Raw genomic sequence first — 18,133 nt, 5'->3', positions numbered from 1 at the left:
CTGCCGTATTTACTAGATTCTAATTTACTAATTCTAAGCAGATACTGAGAAAAAAATTACTGCCCTTCTATTCTGGGAAGATGCTTGACCGAAAAGCTTGGCTTTTGGCTGTCTATTCGGAAGCAGCGAATAATTTGAAAATTTTGAAAACCTGCATTCGGATCGAAGTGAATAGTGAACAGAGAGCAATTCGATGGAATATTCGACAGCACCGAATATTCACCCTTCCCTAGAAAGCAGGCATAACCAGTGTCCAGACTCCGCTCTGAGGTGCCCTGGATATGGCAGTTCCGTGCTCTCGCGTATTTGCTTGTACTAGATTTTTATGAAGCAGCAGCATTTATATCTGAACAATTATCCAAGCATTTTCGTGCATGTATTGGTTTTGTGGTAGCAGCACGAAGTTTACGCTGGCAGCCGTGTAAAAGCTTGGCCTCATTTGGTTAAAGGGCCTGTGCTACACCACCAATACCTGCCAATTTTGTGAGGGGGCAGTACGCGAGTAAGCATGGCACCTAGTTGTTGCTTGCTGCCAGGGCTATGGGAAACTAGCTGTTGTACAGCTTCGATCAATGTAATGTGGGTTCTGAATGCAGGTCATGTAGGTTCTATTCAGTGTTGCATGCCCAATGTCAGTATTACCCCAAGGTTCATGTCATCGTTAGAGATGTGGGTACAGTGAGACGCTCTATTAACACTGGCATTTTTGCTTTTGTTTTTCCCTCCTCTTTCATGACAGAGCTGTCCTGAGCTGACGGAGGTGCTGCTGTGAGTGAAGCAACCTTTTGTATTTGGTCCCTGCCCTGGTAATTCTTGCTAAAAGCTCTTTTCAATGTTCAATGCAGGAGAGGAGACTTCACAGAGTTCACCAGGCACCTCGAGGGACTGGCATCCATCTACCAGCTGAATGCCGACAAGTGAGCACGTGCTGTTATCTAAAGGGCGGTTTCAGTGCAATGCTTATCTGGGGCACTGCTTATCAGTGAGTGCTGTCATGCTTGTTGCGCTCTCTGAAACACTACAGGGGCCTGAGCTAGGGTGAGGCGCCGCCACAATCAATAAATGGGTACGGTACAGGACAGGCAGAAAAATTGTGTGCAGCCTTTTGTTGCAGCACAGTGACTTACTTCTTTTGACTTTTGCCTTAAGACAGATTTGCACACCACTCATAATCCGTGCTTGGATTGGCACGTTGCTAGGTCATTGTCCTAGATGTGGCACCATAAAATGAGCTAAAACTAATATAAATGCATTAGACTCTAAGTGAAACAGAAACCAAGTGCACTTGTCACTTTGTGGAACAGCAGCTCAAGGATTGTTCGTTGTTCCAAGTACAATTTCTCAGCAAATAGCTAAAGAGGTTACCCTAACTTTAAAGGGGCCCTAAAGCAGGTTTCACCAAACTTCAGAATGCCTTTGCTGTAAAAGTGTTCCACAAGAATTTTATAAAAAGAACTCTGTCGCCATAAAGTGAGAAGTTGCCTCTGCTAGCATCTCCGTGCCTTTTTCCTTCTGCTCATCTTGTACCACTGCAATGGAAGCTGTGCCTCTTCGTTGCATTTCTTTCGTGGTGGTGGCAGCTGGACCCTCACGATCTGTCGATATGCAACAAACCTACGTGTTTGTTCTTTTGCTTGGGGGCTCTCAAGTGGCATTGCTCTTTTTCCCGGGCCTTTGGGAACAGGGAGATTTCTGTGCGGCTTTCTGTTCAACTATTGATTGCACACTTATAATGTTGGACATCTGGCGCAAATGTTGCAGTATTCATCAACCTAAATTCAGCCTTTTCCCTTTCAGTGTGCTTTGTTTTGTGAGGCAAAAGCTTTGTTGTTATGTTCACGTTTGGTGTGAATTGCCGTGAGTTTGGACTTTGTTGGGTGGAACAAGCTGTTGGGTGTCACTAATGGCACTCAATTCTTCACCCTCTCCATTTCTTCCACAGAAAGCAGAAAACCAAGGCTTATCTGGCCCTTCAGGCCCTTGAGACGGATCTGAGCATCTTGTCGCAGCTTCAAAGGTAAGAAAAGCACCGTAGGGATGGAAGGAGCCTCAAAATACGGTATGACTAGTGTGCTGTCAACAATAAATGAAAAGCCAAAGCACGAGTGGGAATAAGGATGCAGATATTCTATATTTCTGAGTGGAAAGCTGACGTAATAGAGTGTAGGTCAGCATTAATTAAGGAGCAAAATGAAGGCCCGTTGTCATTATAAGGTAGGCCTGCTGTTATATTATCCATGCAAACCAACATCCTGTAATTTGCATGTTTGTAAATTTGTGAATGTTAGGTTTTCAGTTTTGTTTGCTTACATCCATTTGCTGCGTCAGCACCAGAGTTTATAATGTGCGACAGTGTATGAGTATTGCAACTGCTCTTCTCTTACTATGCTAAGTTCATTTTGACGATTGTGTTCTTCCTCCTTAAACAACAACAAAGAACACTTACCACATAGAACTTGCCACATGCCAGTTGCGGACAGCAAAAGTGTCTTGTTTTGATTATGTGTGGACCAGAAAAAAACAAAAAAACACGTTGATGTTTGTTGTATTCTTTATTTTCTGTGTGTCCTTTTTCCTCATTTTAGTGCGGTGTTGCAGCAAAAGGTTTTGCAGTGTTTTGTATTGAAGTTTGTATAAGAAGACAAAACGTTGCATGCTGAGAATGCTGTTCACCAGCTACTGCTCTCACTGGGGCTCAGTAGCTTGGGTGGGCTCGATTTCAGCAAAATATTTTGATGACCACGAAAGGAGCATGACGCACGCATGGCTTGCCCGTAGAGACTTAGTACTAGAAAAGCTGCTTCATAGACAACAAACACTTTAGCACCTTTTCCCTCCTTCCCCAGATTCATGAATGAGCCGAGCAACCTTGTGCACAAGTCACCAGTTGGCATCTTACAACCCCGCAAAGGAGGTGAGTGGTGCAGAGCTTCTCTTGACTACGTAGTTCTCGCTGGCAGTGCTGAAGCAGCTCAACGTGCAATGAATAATAATGTGCAAGGTGACGTGTCTCATCAAAATGCAGCATTCGCTGCAAGCAAAGGAATCGGGATACGTTGTGTAGTCTGACAAGCTTTGAAAATGAGCCCTGTTTGACTCCTGTGGAGAAAAATCGTTGCTGAATCCAAGCCCTCTGTCTGTGGCCATGTCTGCCATTTCCAAAAGTCGCTTCTCCTAATTTTCCTGCTCAGTTTTTCTTTCCCTGTTTGTCCAGGTTCACAGAACGTGTTGGTTGACACCAAATTATGTCAGAATATTTTTTCCTTGGAAGCTGTAAAACAGGAAGTTGGAAGCTGTAGGAAACAGGAAGCTGTAATTTAGGAGTAGTTGAAACAGGAAACAGGAAGCTGTAAGCTGAAACAGGAAACAGGAAGCTGTAATTTAGGAGTAGTTAAGGCCTAAATTTTAATGTTTTGTGCCTACAGGTATTGTAAAATACAGGGCTCGTACAGCACCTTGAAAACATTTGAAACTGAAAATTGAGTTTTCAAGAGCCTCGAAAGCCTGGAATGTTTACCTTCTCCTTGAAAACCCTTGATTTTTTTAGGTCAACAAAGAGGAGACCCGATTACGAGACTGGGTTTTTGTGGCTGATATCAGTGTGGCCCTGCACACTGCCCATCCAGAACATGCTTTTTGCAATTTAAAGCCAGCTTGGGGGTGCAGTAGTGCTGCTTTATACAGCTTTTACAATTTAAAGTGAGCTTGGGAGCTCAGGCGTGCTACTTTATACAATGGCTCGTACGGAACGGAATTCCTGCATCAGACGAGGCAGAAGTTAGCATAGGTCCCCTTCCAATTTGCCATACTGCTTTCTGCATTGCCTCATCCTGTTATCTATTTTACATATCTTCCCATTGCTGTATCCTGCCATAGCTATGCCCCACTATGTTTCGAAAACGAATGGTGCTGGCACTCCAGGGTGAAATAAAAATGAGCACAGATAAGCAAAACTCTGAATGTGAGAACAGAGTGCATCATGCTCCTAAACTTTACTGGAATGTATTTTATTTTGACGGGTGTGATGGTGGACAGAGCCAGTGGAGGCATGGATATTCTTGGCAGGGCCTTGAAAGTTTTGAATATTCTTGAATCCTTGTCCCTGAATCCTGTACGAACCCTGAAAATATTAATTAAAAATGAGGTCATAAATTAATGCAGAAGCTCTTCACCTCCTGAGTGTTTCCCACATGCGTAGAAAAAATTGTATTCACATGTGCTTCTTTTCCTTTCAGGGCATCCCATGAAGCTGACATTCTTCATTTCTCCATACGACCTGCTCGATGTGGAGAGCAAGTCTTCCATTCCACTCACTGTTGAAGGTAAGTGCATGCCTTTGCAACACCTTGGCAAAGTAAATGTTGCTGTGGTATTATTCAGCCATGAATAACGTGCCTTCAATGACAAAAAAAAAAAGGTAATGCAAAGTGTACCATTGAAATAGATTGTAGTCATTGGCTAAATGGGTTGCTACAAGAAGTTCCATTCCTGTTCACATTTTTATCTGTGTGTGCAGGTCATAACTAAAAATTACACCTATCTTGGGTGGACTTTCCCCTTGTTTAATGTCTTTCCATTGTGCAAAAATGTTTTCTTGAAAGCCATTTTACTGTCTTAACAGGCGGATAGCCAAAGAGAATCCCATTTAACATGTTTGCTTGCATCAGCTGCTATCTTTACATCTCTTTTTGCATAATTGCTGCTCTCATTGCATAAAATTCTGGATGCAGTGCCCATGCATCTTCAGCATAAAGGTTAATCAAACAACGCCACATACTCTTAATTTTGAAAATAGTGTAATTTTCGAAGTATTAGTAATTGATTTTTGTGGTCCATTCCGCAACAGAAGCTGCCAAGTGCAATGAAAATGCACATGATTTTAAATGGCAGTGATTACCTATATTCCACCAGGAAAAAAGAAGAAAACTCTATTTTGGGTCATTGTCAATTTTTTATACTCAAAACTTCAATGCACTCAACTGGCGTGTCAAAGTTTCAATGTGTGTAAAATATGTGAATGAATCGCGTGGAGGGGTTGGAAAACAAATCTAGGCCTTGGCCGTTGTTATGGACATAAAAAAACGCAGACATACAGATACGAATATGAACTCTTACATTGCCAAATTCTATTTAGTCAGGCAATGTTACGTGACGGTGTGGGTAGTTTTCAAACGCGAATTGTGGTGAGGACCTCACATTCTGGTACAGATATAAGCCATAGCATCATCAGGACTCCTGAGAAAAAGCCTTCAATCATTGACCTGGGCTGTGTAACCATGCAGCAACAACCATGCTACAGTAAAACCTCATTACTAGAGACACTCAAGGGACACACGAAACACGCCTCTTGTAACCAAGGTCTCTTGTATGCAGTGTTGCTAACATGACGAACATTGGAAAGCCTACCAAGTCGTTTTTAATCAAAAGTCTCTTATAACCAAGTGTCTCTTGTGTTGAGGTTCTATTGTATCTGTTCCTCTCCTTCTAAGCATTCAGTCAGTGCTCTGACCCACCACAAGCCCATAAACTGAAATGATCAGTTGGTGGCACTCTGCGTTTGCGTGTCATGCAGCGATCCTGGAGAAGGGCCTGGGTCACTCGGTGTCCGTTTGCATCGAGAGCTCGGGCTCGCACAAGCTGCAGACGACGTCCCTGATCAGCGTCACCAACACCCCCGAGGGGAAGAAGTAAGACCGGCCGCCCTGAGAGAGCGCGTGGCACCAACTGATCCCCCCCCTCCCCCCGCTGCTTGCCTTGCAGCCTGCCCTCATTTGCAGCCCTGAGCAATCTGAACAGCACCATGCTCCCGGCCAGTTTCGTGCTCAAGCTGCCCAAGCCAATCCCCATGGCACTGGCCCTAGTTCGGAAGATACACGCCATCACGTGTAAGCTGCATTATGAACTAAGGGGCAGAAATTTTGACCCTGCACCTTGATAATGAAAAGTTTGTCTGTTTTTTTTTTTTTTTGCCGAGTTCATGATTATTGACGTAAGAGTAATGTACGATTTGTTGTTGTTTTTGTTCTTTTGTTTGTTGCTGTTGTTTTAAAGCAGGTGTATTTTTAAGCAGGCTCCGAGCATACACTGACGAGTATTAATGGCACTTTGTTGTATTGCTTTTCTAGCCCTGATGAATGCTTGCCCTTTTTAAATTCTGAACATCTGCAATGTTGATCTAAATCCCAGCTACTGTTGTCGTTTAAGGTTCTCCAGGTATTGGGGTGGCTGTCCCACTGTCACTGAAATAAGTTACGTTTGTTTTCATTGCACCAGGGAGACTCAAATAGAAAGAAGATTGGGGAAACTTTGTGTGCTAACCCTGCTTGTCCTAGCTGGGCCATCTTTTAACATACACCCAGGCAGCCACAATGCAACACTCTTTTATCTTGCATTGTTCGGTGTTAAGTAATGTGGCCTTAACAGCAGGTTGCAACCACCTTTTTTTGTTTTCATGCCTGTCAGCAATATCGAGCCTAAAATCAACGCCAAGCATGCCAGAATGTGTGTGATACAGTTAAAACAGGAGGGATGCTGTGAAAAAAAAAATTGTTTTATTGCTTCTGTATCTTTGCTACTGCGCAGTGATTGAATGTGCCGACACCAGCTCCTCGCAACCTCTGCTCTCCCTCATCATCAACCAAGCGTCGGAAGGGAAGCTCACGGCATCCAGTGACCGAGGCTTGAATGTGGTGAGTAGAGCTTTCTTTACAGAATTGGTGCATGCCTCCGTAGCATTTTGTGGGCACTCAGCTTGATTGAATCAGGTTGCTCCTCGCAAACGGCATTTTGTGAGTAGTTGTAAGGGGAAATCGTGTGACGTAGTAAAGTTCGGCGGGTAGTGCGTCCCAAGCGGGCCCATTGATGGGATTTTATACAAAATCTTGCACAGAAGCAGTTGGTTCAGAGAGGTTGTGGTCGTACTCTGACCCTTAGTTGACACCTCTCATGATGCCGGTGTTGAAAAAGAAAACAACAACAACAACAAAAAACTGGCTTTCTTGGTTGGCATGTGGGCTGCATTTTGTAAAAGCATGGGTGTGAAATGTGTCATAGGAAGCTGCCCGGGTGGAGCAAGTTTCTGCGAAATCACTGTACTCCGAAATGTGCGGTTGCCGAAATGTGCCCGCCCCTTAGAGTGGCACCCTCGTCGTTCCACAGACACTGCCCGACCAGCAGCACTGCTACTACCTGCTGTCGGGGCAGCCCGAGCTGCCCGGCGTGCTGGTGTCGGGCGTGCCCTTCACGCACCCGACCCATGTGCCCCAGATCCTCGTCTTCCTCCGGCAGCAGCTGCTCTTCAACTCCCTGGTGGCGAGCTGCGTGCGGCCCTCCAGCCGACAGAGTGAGCTCCCCACCTTCCTTCCTTCCCCACCGCACCCGTAGTCCCTCTCCTTCCACGCAGAATGACGCATGCACAAGTGCCAGCATTGTTGTTAACGAAGCGATGCGCCATATTTTCCGATTAAGGTATTGTTCACGCATCGTTTAGGCAGCAATACCCAGGGCCGCAGCTGCATGCGTGAAGCTTACTGTGGCTTTTCCTTCCAAACCAATTGCTTGCTTGTGAGTTTATGCGCATTAATTGTCCACTGGTGGTCAAACTTGATCCGTAGCCCTCCAGTGCTGCATGCATCAAAGCCTAGTTGTATTATCTTTGTATTAGCTTCAGTGAGTAAGACCTCGATTCGAATATGCGAAAAACGGTGACTGCTTTTTTGATGGCGGGGAAAGTGGAATTGCTCGGATGTTGAGATTTTGGCGCAAGTTTAAGAGCCTCGGGTGGTCAAAATTGATCCAGAGCCCTCCACTATGGCGTGGCTCATAGCCCAGTGTAGCTATGGCGCATTAAATACCATAATCTCCCAACCGAATATGCGAAAAACCCAGTTTTAGCACGTGTGAAATCACAAGCTACAGGTTTAGTTCTTTCACTTATCATTACTGTTCCTCTTCTAAAGGGGATGTTAGTCTCAAGTATTAACCACTACACTGTATTAGGGTATTATCGTCATCATCTACCGTATTTACTTGCATAATGAACCCCCCCCCCTCCCCCCCCCCCCATTTTTTTTCGGAAAATTCGGCGTGAATTTGGGGGAGGGTTTATTATGTGGGAAAAAGTTGCAAAAGATTTTTAAAAGTTGAAATTTTATACAGTAAAGGTGCTCAGAGAAGCGCTGTCCTTTCCAGCAGAAACACGTAGGTAATTATGCAACCAATCTTTTTTTATTCACAACACACTTGTGGCCCCCTACTCACCATTGTCCCCATACTTGCCATCGGCGCTGCAATCCTCACTGAAGTCGCTTGCGGCTTCCCGGCCATGTTCGGCCCGCAGCGCATCCTCTTCCGTGCCGTCAAGGCACTCCAAAATTTCTTTTCTCATACTAGGAAAGTTCCCTTCTTTGGGCCCACAAAACACACGGCGATCCCTGTTCATCGCCTAAACCTCCTGTTTTCGCCAGTAGCGTACACGCACTGGGTCAACAGTGAAGTGCCGCCGAGCCGTGCGGTTTCCATGTGCTTCAACGCATGCTCTACCACCTTCAGTTTAAAACCCGCTGTGTAGCTCACGTACTAGATCATTGTGTGCCAGCACCAGGAGCACAAAAAGGGTCAAAACAGCTGAACAGCAAAACCGTGGAGCGTAATGACGAAGTCGCGGAACAGCACAGAGAAGTGAAGGAGTGTGGAGTGCATTTGGTGCTTTGTTCGCACACCTCAAAACAAACTCAAGGAGTTTGTTGTGTGTTCAGCAGATGGCGTACCTCAAGTGCGCAATTTTTAAATTGTGAGCCACGACAGTCGTGCTCGCGTGTTAAGATTTCTTATTGTTAGAATGCTTTCATAGCGTCTCTGCCCTTGCTGCGGGGTGATATCAAGTTACTGTGATCGTTGACGGCATTGGGAACCATGGCGAGATAAAAATACACTGATTGGTACTTTTTCTTTTCCCGCTGCATTTTTTGTGCGAGGTAACAAGAAAGGAAATTCTCAAGAAAAAAAGTATGGGAAGGGGGGGGGGGGGGGGGAAGGGAAGGGGGAAGAGTCATTTCGCGAGTGGGTTCATTATATAAGTAGATACGGTACTTCTGCAAATAAATTGTGCGATTTTTTTTTAAAGCATAACTAGTTGTACAGCTGGTGCTTTAGCTATATAGCTTTCTGCTTATTAACAACCTAGATCATAGTTTAACTTAATCAAATAGGTCTGGTAACGTAAGTTAGCTGCTTTAGCACCATCACTGTTGGAGCCCCAAGCATGCACTGGGACATTTCTTTGCGAGGCACAACCAGGGAATTTTTTCTTGCTTCTAATGGTTTCACATTTGCCACTGGCCGTATAATGCAGCAGCTAATATCTGTCCCTTTTTCTTTTTTCCCCTCCATTCCTCAGGTGCTGAGATGTCGCACATGTTTGAGGTGAACACCACATCTATCTCCAACATAAGCATCTCCTTTGAGCACCCTTTGGATGAATCTCTGGCTACAGGTACCATTCATTTTTACTCTGGAGTTTGTGTTACCCTTGGCTGTGGCTCACTCACCTGCCCTTACCGTTGTGCAGTCGACCTGAACCTGAGTGAGATCACCAGTGTCAAGTGCCGCATCTACACCCTCAACAGCGACATCAGCATCTGCACAGATGAGTACGCCAGCAAGGTGATGCAGAGGTCAGTGTCGTGGCGTTCTTCTCTTTCTGGCAAATTCCTCTCCCTGTCAGCTGAGCAGCCATTCTAGATTCACTTTGGCTGCCGGCTTATTGGCCTTTTGTAATACCCCTGTCACACGGGCACTTTTAGTCCGGAGTGAAGCGAAGCGCAATTGACTTTTCGAGCGCACTCGACGCACCGCCGCTGCTACACGGCACGTTTCAGTACCGATTGAGAAGTTGCACTGGTTGCACTCACATATGCCAGATGGTGCCAAAAATGTGCAAAGGTACTTCGCAGCTGACGTCTGGTAACTTTGCACGGTCATAGATGTACGTAACTATGTAAATGTTACTACATGCCTATTTGCGTCAAGTTATTTGATACAATTTGTAATGTTAGTTGAAGTTGTCGACTTGTGTGCCATTAGTCAGCAGGGACGAGAGTACCACTGCTTTTGTCCGATCGCGCTTGGAAACCTCAATCGCGCTTGGGGAACCAGGATTGAGTTCGAGCAGGATTGGATTAGATTGTGATTGAAACTGCCGTGTAGCAGCGCCCGATCCGGATCAGCTCAATCGCGATTGAAAGTGCCGTGTGACGGGTATAAGTAAATGGGGGGCGGTTATAACATGCAGCATGTTCGTGCTCATCCCATGCTTTAAACCGATCTGTACACGAAACGAATGGCAGGTGGAAAGTATCTGTATAAGCTTTAGTGACGCTTGGTTGGTTGAACACCGTTGGTAGGATTGTGCGCTGGTTAAAACACAAGACGTACTTAAAAAATGAAAAAAAGAGACATACACATGACGTAAAGACTGCGCACTGACAACTGTTTATTAAAATTGAAGTGACAACATATATATGCAAGAAAAGCATTGAAAATATAATGAAAAAACAAGTTGCCAAAGGGAGGGGAAGAGATGAATAATAGGTCTGAAATGAATAGGCCCAGTTCGAGAAGGCAACCGTTTTGTTAAGATTGAAAAATGCACCCAGACGGGAGATCTTCGAGGCATTTTCAGTGTTGTCCAAGTGCGAGGGAGAATGTGTCGGCTCCCCTTCTATCACACTCACCAAACATGAAATGCAATTTTTTCGAGCAATCATTGTGAATGCAGCTTGTGCCACCAAAAAGGTCTTTCAGACCTATTAATTGGCTCTTCCCCTTCCTTCTTTGGCATCTTGTTTTTTCATTATATTTTCTATGCTTTTCTTGTATATATATATATGTTGTCACTTCAATTTTAATAAGCAGGAGTGAATGTGCAGTCTTTATGCCACGTGTATGTGTCCTTTTTTTTTTTAAGTCTGTCTTGGGTCATAACCAGCGCAATCCTACCAAAAAAGTATTTGCGATGTGCACTTTGAGGCACCACGAAGACAAAATCAACCTTTTGTCATTTGAAAGATCTAGCCTTTGGTAACTGAGCCAACGCTATTCTGACCTGAAAGGCTATATCTTCGCCAAGAAAAATGTACACGGCAAAAAAATCTTTCAAATGTCATGGTACACAACGTCAGAAGTGACGTAATACGGGAAACACTGGAAGCAGTTGCTGAGTTAACTCCATGATAGCACCCGCCGTGGTGGCTCGATGGCTAAGGCGTTGTGCTGCTGCGCACGAGGATGCGGGTTCGATTCCCGGCCGCAGTGGTCGCTTTTCTGATGGAGGCAATTAGCAAAAACACCCATGTGTACGAGATTTTGGAGCACGTTAAAGGAGCCATGAAGAGAAAACACAAGTTTGGTTCATTCAAAAGATTGTCTCATTAGAATCATACTGACACCACTTTTAACGTAAACTTCGCTCAAATAAGTTACATAATTAGGAAAAACGGGAATGGTCATGTGACCCACCAGCTCATTTCCCGCAACAGAACCTGTGATGTCACATGAGCTAAGCTCTGCGATTGGCGGAGGGTGGCAGAAGCAGACGCAAATTAGGTAGAGCTTACAAACTAGACGAACGAGCGATTTGCACTTAAATTTAGGGCACATTCTTTACAAAGCAATAAGAATGATGGAACAAACAGTGGAAGTTACGAAAGCACATGTAAACATAGAAGTACTGATGCGTACTGCTGTTCGTACTGCGCACAGTATGCTTGATTTAGCTGCACAGCACTACGGGGCTTGGGGTTGTCTCAGACGACACTGGCCGATTGACGCTAGCAACGGTGTCTTACGTGATTCCATTTGTAGAGCGAGCACTGTTTCAGGGAACGAATATTTTCTCCCGGAACAAAAATAAGCCACGTTTAAATACGGGCAAAAACAAACCAAACGCTTGCCACGGTATGGTGGCGCCATCTAGGTTCAGGAAACGTAAAGAAACGCGGGAACATACCAACACCGCTGTACAGGGTGGAGACAACCTTTGAACGGTCCCGTGCCGCCGCAATTGGGCCAACGGGCTCAACGCGTTATTCTTTTCGTTTCCCATGAGACATAGCAACGCGAAACAGACAATATGATTCAAACTTCTTCAGTAAACTGCGTTGCGGCGATAATTTTAGCGCGGTTTTGACACAATGACTTGCTTCGGCGGCGAGCGAGCAACCGAAAATGGCGGCGCCAGCGTATACGTGTCTCTACCCTGTACGGCGGATGCGTGAATGAAGGTACTCTAGGCTGCAGAGCGGTCGGTTCCTGTGATGTCACTTGGGACCACGAAAACGCACGATTGAGCGGGAAAATCAAAATTTCAACCTAAATTGTTTAATTTCTCAGTGAATAAAGCACCGTTTGTATCCGGACAAGCGCTGGGGGCACTATAAAACACGAAATCTTTCGAATAAAACCAACTTGCATTTTCTCTTCATGGCTCCTTTAAAGATCCCAAGGTGGTCAAAATTAATCCGGAGCCCTCCACTACGGTGCGCCTCATCGCCTGCGTTGCGTTGGCGCGTTAAACCAAATAATAATAATAAAAAAACCATGATAGCATTTAAAGGAGCCATGAAGAGAAAACACAAGTTTGGTTCATTCAAAAGATTGTCTCGTTAGAATCATACTGACACCACTTTTAACGTAAACTTCGCTCAAATAAGCTACATAATTAGGAAAAACGGGAATGGTCATGCGACCCACCAGCTCATTTCCCGCAACAGAACCTGTGATGTCACATGGGCTAAGCCCTGCGATTGGCGGAGGCTGGCAGAAGCAGACGCAAATTAGGTAGAGCTTACAAACTAGACGAACGAGCGATTTGCGCTTAAATTTAGGGCACATTCTTTACAAAGCAATAGGAATGATGGGACAAACAGTGGAAGTTACGAAAGCACATGTAAACATAGAAGTACTGATGCGTTCTGCTGTTCGTACTGCGCACAGCATGCTTTGGTTTAGCTGCACAGCACTATGGGGCTTGGGGTTGTCTCAGACGACACTGGCCGATTGACGCAAGCAACGGTGTCTTACGTGACCCCATTTGTCGAGCGAGCACTGTTTCAGGGAACGAATATTTTCTCCCAGAACAAAAACAAGCCAGGTTTAAATGCGGGCAAAAACAAACCAAACGCTTGCCACAGTATGGTGGCGCCATCTAGGTTACGGAACGTAAAGAAACGTGGGAACAAACCAACACCGCTACAGGGTGGAGACAACCTTTGAACGGTCCCGTGCCGCCGCCGCAATTGGGCCAACGGGCTCAACGCGTTATTCTTTTCGTTTCCCACGAGACCTAGCAACGCGAAGCAGACAATATGATTCAAACTTCTTCAGTAAACCGCGTTGCGGCGATAATTTTAGCGCGGTTTTGACACAATGACTTGCTTCGGCGGCGAGCGAGCAACCGAACATGGCGGCGCCAGCGTTACGTGTCTCTACCCTGTACGGCGGATGCGTGAATGAAGGTACTCTAGGCTGCAGAGCGGTCGGTTCCCGTGATGTCACTTGGGACCACAAAAACGCACGATTGAGCGGGAAAATCAAAATTTTAACCTAAATTGTTTAATTTCTCAGTGAATAAAGCACCGTTTGTATCCGGACAAGCGCTGGGGGCACTATAAAACACGAAATCTTTCGAATAAAACCAACTTGCATTTTCTCTTCATGGCTTTTAAGTCTTACAGTTACGCACCTTCCCGTTTGGCAACCCATCGTGGAACTAGGGGCAACACTACGATTTCACAGTTGTGTTCCTGGGAGTGGCCTTGGTTGGAGGCCACAGATCACACAAATTTCTTGTAATTTCTAAGACCTGGGCAAAAAAGTGGCCAGTGAATCGCCGTTTCTTTGAGATGAAAGCCTTAGATCTTGGTATGTGTCATGGAAAAGTCATGGTGAGATACACAGAATCGCACAGACAATAGGAGTGTGCGCCAGGAAAAGACAACAGCAGCACTGGAAGAGGGTAGGCCACTGCCGCATATGCTTTATGACCTGCCTCGACAGGATTAGGGGCTAAAGGGGGTTAGCAGGTGGCTCCTGGCAATGGCAGGCGAGTGTTGCGTGCTCATGTAATGATGGGGGCAGCCCCAAAGTCCAACAGAGAGCTCAACAGCAGATCAATAGGAGGTTCAGCTAGGCTTTCCTCTCACATTCTTAAAAAGTTGTATGCATTAACCTGCACTTCTTTTTCTTATTGTCTTGTTACATTGCTTGAAGTTTGTGTTCAAATTGGCATTATTGTACCAAGCAGTCTTTCCGAACTTGTATTTTGTCTTTATGGTTCCTCTAACGCACATCGTTCAGCGCTGTTCATATGGGACTTCATGATGACAATCATGTGCTGGTCATGTGTAACTGCCATGAGTTACTGCTTAGTGTTGATGTCAGAATTGAAGCTCATTCATTGTGTAATCAATAATCCTCACACAGGAATTTAGCAGCGCTGATTTGTGTTGTTCCAGGTTCATGCTTTACATTTGCTGAATGACCGAAATTGTGCATGTAAAAAGAAACTCGAAATTGTGTGAATGATGGCTTCTTCAGTCTTTCTTTCCTATTTCATTGCAGAAGAATAGTTTAGCTCTTTACAAAGGAATGTAGAAAGCCCAATAATTTTAGCCTAGAAACATACACTTACAAATGTTGCTCTTTCCTTTTGCTATTCTGTTAGTTGTAGCAATGCACACATAAAGAACAGTACTAACTGTCTTAACTGTCAAGAGTTATTGTGCCGCAAACAAACTAAATCCTCCAAATGATTTTTCGGTCAAAACATTGTTGAAGGGGAATGTCTAGAAGCGTATCAGTGCTCTCTTGGTCTCATTTCTTTAGATTCCCGATTGTTCAAACATCTTTATTGTCCCCGTCAGGTCAGAAAGACTGTTCGTCAACTATCGAGGGTTAATGGGCTCTAAATGGACTTATTAGTTATAACTCATGGTAGCAAGTTGCCGTCAGTATGCACTGCTGCTGCGCACAACATCTTTGCAGCTTGCACTGTGTATGACTGGCCTACGATGTCCCATCAGTGTGTGGTTTTGTGTGCAGGTGCCTGTCCATCCCAGTAACCATGCGAGCGGTGATTCGGAAAGCCCAAGGCCAGCGAGCACGCATGTCCAGCCAGGGGGATTCATACTCCAATGCCCTCAACAGCAGTGGCAACGCGTACTTGGCCGGCCTGCCGGGCTACGGCCCCAACTCGACGACCGGCTCGTTTGGCGACTTCACGCCAGCGGGCAAGGCCGATGGCTACCGAGAAGCAGAAGAGGAACCGGGCACCCTGGGATCGCTCCTGGGCGGGCCCCTGCCATCGCAGAGCCCCAACATGATGCTCATGAGTATGCTGAGCGACGTGCCCTCGGCGAGCAATTCACCCGCTGCCCCGGGGTTCCCTTTTTTAGGCCAGGCCAAGCCTCGGAATAAGCGCAAAAGAAAGGCCACCACTTCGTCATCAGACGGCCGAAGCCCTAAACGCAGAGAAGACGATGGCGGTGGCACCGACCCGGAGGAGGAGCCTTTTTTAGAGTCTGAAGCGGGGCAGAAGAAGGTGGCGCTTCTGAACCCCGCTGAGCCGGCCGGCACCTCTGGAGAGACCACCGCTGCTGACGAGGCTGCCAGCTTCCTCAGGGGAGGAAGCACGTCGTCACTTTTCCCCGACGAGGGCCCTGACCCACCAGAGATTAGTCGGCCTCGAAAAGTGAAGCGAGTGCGCAGCGAAGAGGCCCGGGAAGACATCAAGCTCGAGAGGGAGGGCTCTCGGTCTCAAGATAGCGGTCCAAAAAACTTGCTTCCCGGTGGGGACTCCGATAAGCTGTCCCGCTCGGCGTCACCACCGGTCAGCTTTAAAATTGAAAAATCAGGGGACAGTCTCAAGATTTCCAAGGCCGACAGCAAGTCAGCGTCCAAGCCTCGCGATTCGTCAGAGCTGCGCAAAAAGACTGACAACAAGAAAGAACGCAAGCGGAAAAGAGCCGAGAGTGTTGACTCGGGCTGCCACGAGCCAGCCGTGGCACCTTCTCCAGAGCCGTTGGAGCTCTCTCAACAAGCCTTTAACTTGACTACAAAGCCCCATGGGTCGTTGAGCCCTTCAGCATCTCGTCCTGCAGTAAAGAAGTCCTCCAGCAGCTCCTTCGTGAGCAACGGAAAGAAGCTTGCGAGGCCACTGCAGCCCGCACTTGCAGGTGTTCCAAAGCCTGCCGAAGCTGACAGCCGGCCCGTTCCCAAGTCTCCGCAAAAGAGCAGTCCCAGTAGACCAGCCTCCGCCACGCCAGCGGGTACGTACATGTCCAGCAGCAGTCCTGTGGCAAAGCAGCCGCCATCGTCACCCACAGGGGCACTCAAGCTGAAGCACCTCAACTTGCCCTCATCTACCACCATCACACCAGTTGTGGCCAAGCCGGCCCTGCCATCGCCCACATCTACGGCGGCCCCTAGCATCACGATCGTGCCCACCACTTCGGTAGCGGGCGGCACAAACAACCTCAACAAACCCCCCAAGTCGCGCAAGGGGTGCCTCAACGCGGTGATTGCCAAGCTCACGAACACGATCGCATCGCCGCTTGTGCCAGCCGTTCCAGAAATCGGAGGCACGAGACCCGACGTCACGCTCAAGACAAGCGAAAAGAGAGAGAGCCCTACGTTGGGAAAGGAAGGAAGGGCATCAGCTGTAGAAGCAGGCACGCTCAAAGAGGGTGCAGGCATCAAGCTCACTGTCACTAAAATGTCAGGCATATACAAATGTTCTTCGAGCAAGGCGAAGATGGGCGGTTCGTCATCCAAGGGAAGCCTCTCGAGTGGAGCCAAAGTCAAGAGCTCGCAAAAGCTGAGCAGCTTGTCTATGGGGACACAAGCAAAGAAGGTTCCTTCCAAGGGCTCCACAAAGCTGGCTCCAAGCCAAGACTTTCCGTGTGACAATGCACCTGCGGGGCTTCCCACACTCATACCGCGAGTGGCCCACAACAACGCGAGTTCACTGAAGAACTCGTCTAAACTGGGCCCTACGAGCAAGTCGGGCATGCGCACAGAGAAGAAGGCCAGCGAGCACAGGCCCATGGTTGAAAAAGAGGTGGGTCTGATGCCACCACCTCTACAGTCGAGAGGCCAGACCAAAGGTGTCGAAGGGGTTCCTCCGCTGCCCGAAGAGGCTGCCTTGCGACTCCTCGCTGGTCCTGGTGAGGTGGACGACGACCAGTGGCGCTCACTGAAGGGCGAGCCCAGTGGCGAAGAACCCCTCGCCAAGATTGAGAACGGACCCGAGATTGGGCCTGTAGCGCTCACAGTACCGCGTTTGTCCGAGCTGCGTGCCCCTGACGACAAAGCGGCCAGTGCACCGCCACCCCTCATTCCACCATTGGGTAAGCCGGCCCCCCCGCCTCCCACTGCTGACGACGAGAGCAGTCCAGAGGACGGCTTGGTGATCGATTTTGCCGAGTCGCTGGAAAGTAAGAAGTCGGCTCCCATCCTGTGTCACAGCCCTCCCCGGCCTGAGCCAGTGGTTCCCGATCTGCCAGCAAGGGCGTCGCCGGCGCTCAGCCTGAGTGCGAAGTCACCGTACTTCGTTCCGTCTCCATCACTCAAATCTCCTCAAGCCGGGAGCCCGCCTTCCAACCACTCCGTGTCGAGTTCCCTGTCAAGGCCATCGCCTTGCGTCATAGACGATGACCTCATGGATGAAGCCATTGTGGGACTGGGGAAATGAAGTGCATCCTTCTGTGACAAAACTAGGACAATACCGTGTTACGTTCCCTAATGACACACATGGGTCACTGGTGCTCTCGTGACATGCAGTACCTGCAAGCTACCAGTGCTGTAAATCAGGTTTGACAACCTTACCACAAGGGGGGAGCTGAAACCCCAGTTGTATATGAATGCAATCGTTCGACACGACCCGCGCTTGCACTGTAAAAAGTGTACATACCCTTTTCTGTGTGTGTCAAAGCATGTAAATTAATCTTGAAACATTCAGCCGCGGCGATTTTAAGTTGCTTGCACGTGACAGTATTGGGACTTTTATTCGTGGTGTGCAAATACATGTTACATTTGAAAAGAAAAACGCGATATCACGCTTTTTCACTTACAAAAA

General features: G+C 47.1%; 1 protein-coding gene across 2 annotated transcripts in view; it reads left to right on the top strand.

Annotated features, from left to right (window-relative positions):
* The window catches only part of Med1 (Mediator complex subunit 1), a 26,001-nt gene extending 7,868 nt beyond the window's left edge, over positions 1–18,133 (top strand). For both annotated transcript variants that reach the window (XM_077699900.1, XM_077699899.1), the window contains exons 6-17: positions 740–768; positions 846–917; positions 1,943–2,017; positions 2,847–2,914; positions 4,236–4,322; positions 5,573–5,687; positions 5,761–5,885; positions 6,583–6,689; positions 7,159–7,342; positions 9,398–9,493; positions 9,569–9,674; positions 15,100–18,133. In XM_077699900.1, coding sequence (XP_077556026.1) covers positions 740–768; positions 846–917; positions 1,943–2,017; positions 2,847–2,914; positions 4,236–4,322; positions 5,573–5,687; positions 5,761–5,885; positions 6,583–6,689; positions 7,159–7,342; positions 9,398–9,493; positions 9,569–9,674; positions 15,100–17,749 — 3,714 coding nt within the window. In that variant the 3' untranslated portion in view covers positions 17,750–18,133. The remainder of the gene's footprint in view (positions 1–739; positions 769–845; positions 918–1,942; positions 2,018–2,846; positions 2,915–4,235; positions 4,323–5,572; positions 5,688–5,760; positions 5,886–6,582; positions 6,690–7,158; positions 7,343–9,397; positions 9,494–9,568; positions 9,675–15,099) is intronic.

The sequence above is a fragment of the Haemaphysalis longicornis genome, unplaced genomic scaffold (genome assembly GCF_048455015.1).
Source record: "Haemaphysalis longicornis isolate Haplotype H1 unplaced genomic scaffold, Haemaphysalis longicornis Haplotype H1 scaffold_2, whole genome shotgun sequence".
Taxonomy (NCBI): Eukaryota; Metazoa; Arthropoda; class Arachnida; order Ixodida; family Ixodidae; genus Haemaphysalis; species Haemaphysalis longicornis.
The sequence above is the reverse complement of the archived record's forward strand: the minus strand, read 5'-3'. Positions and strand labels throughout refer to the sequence as shown.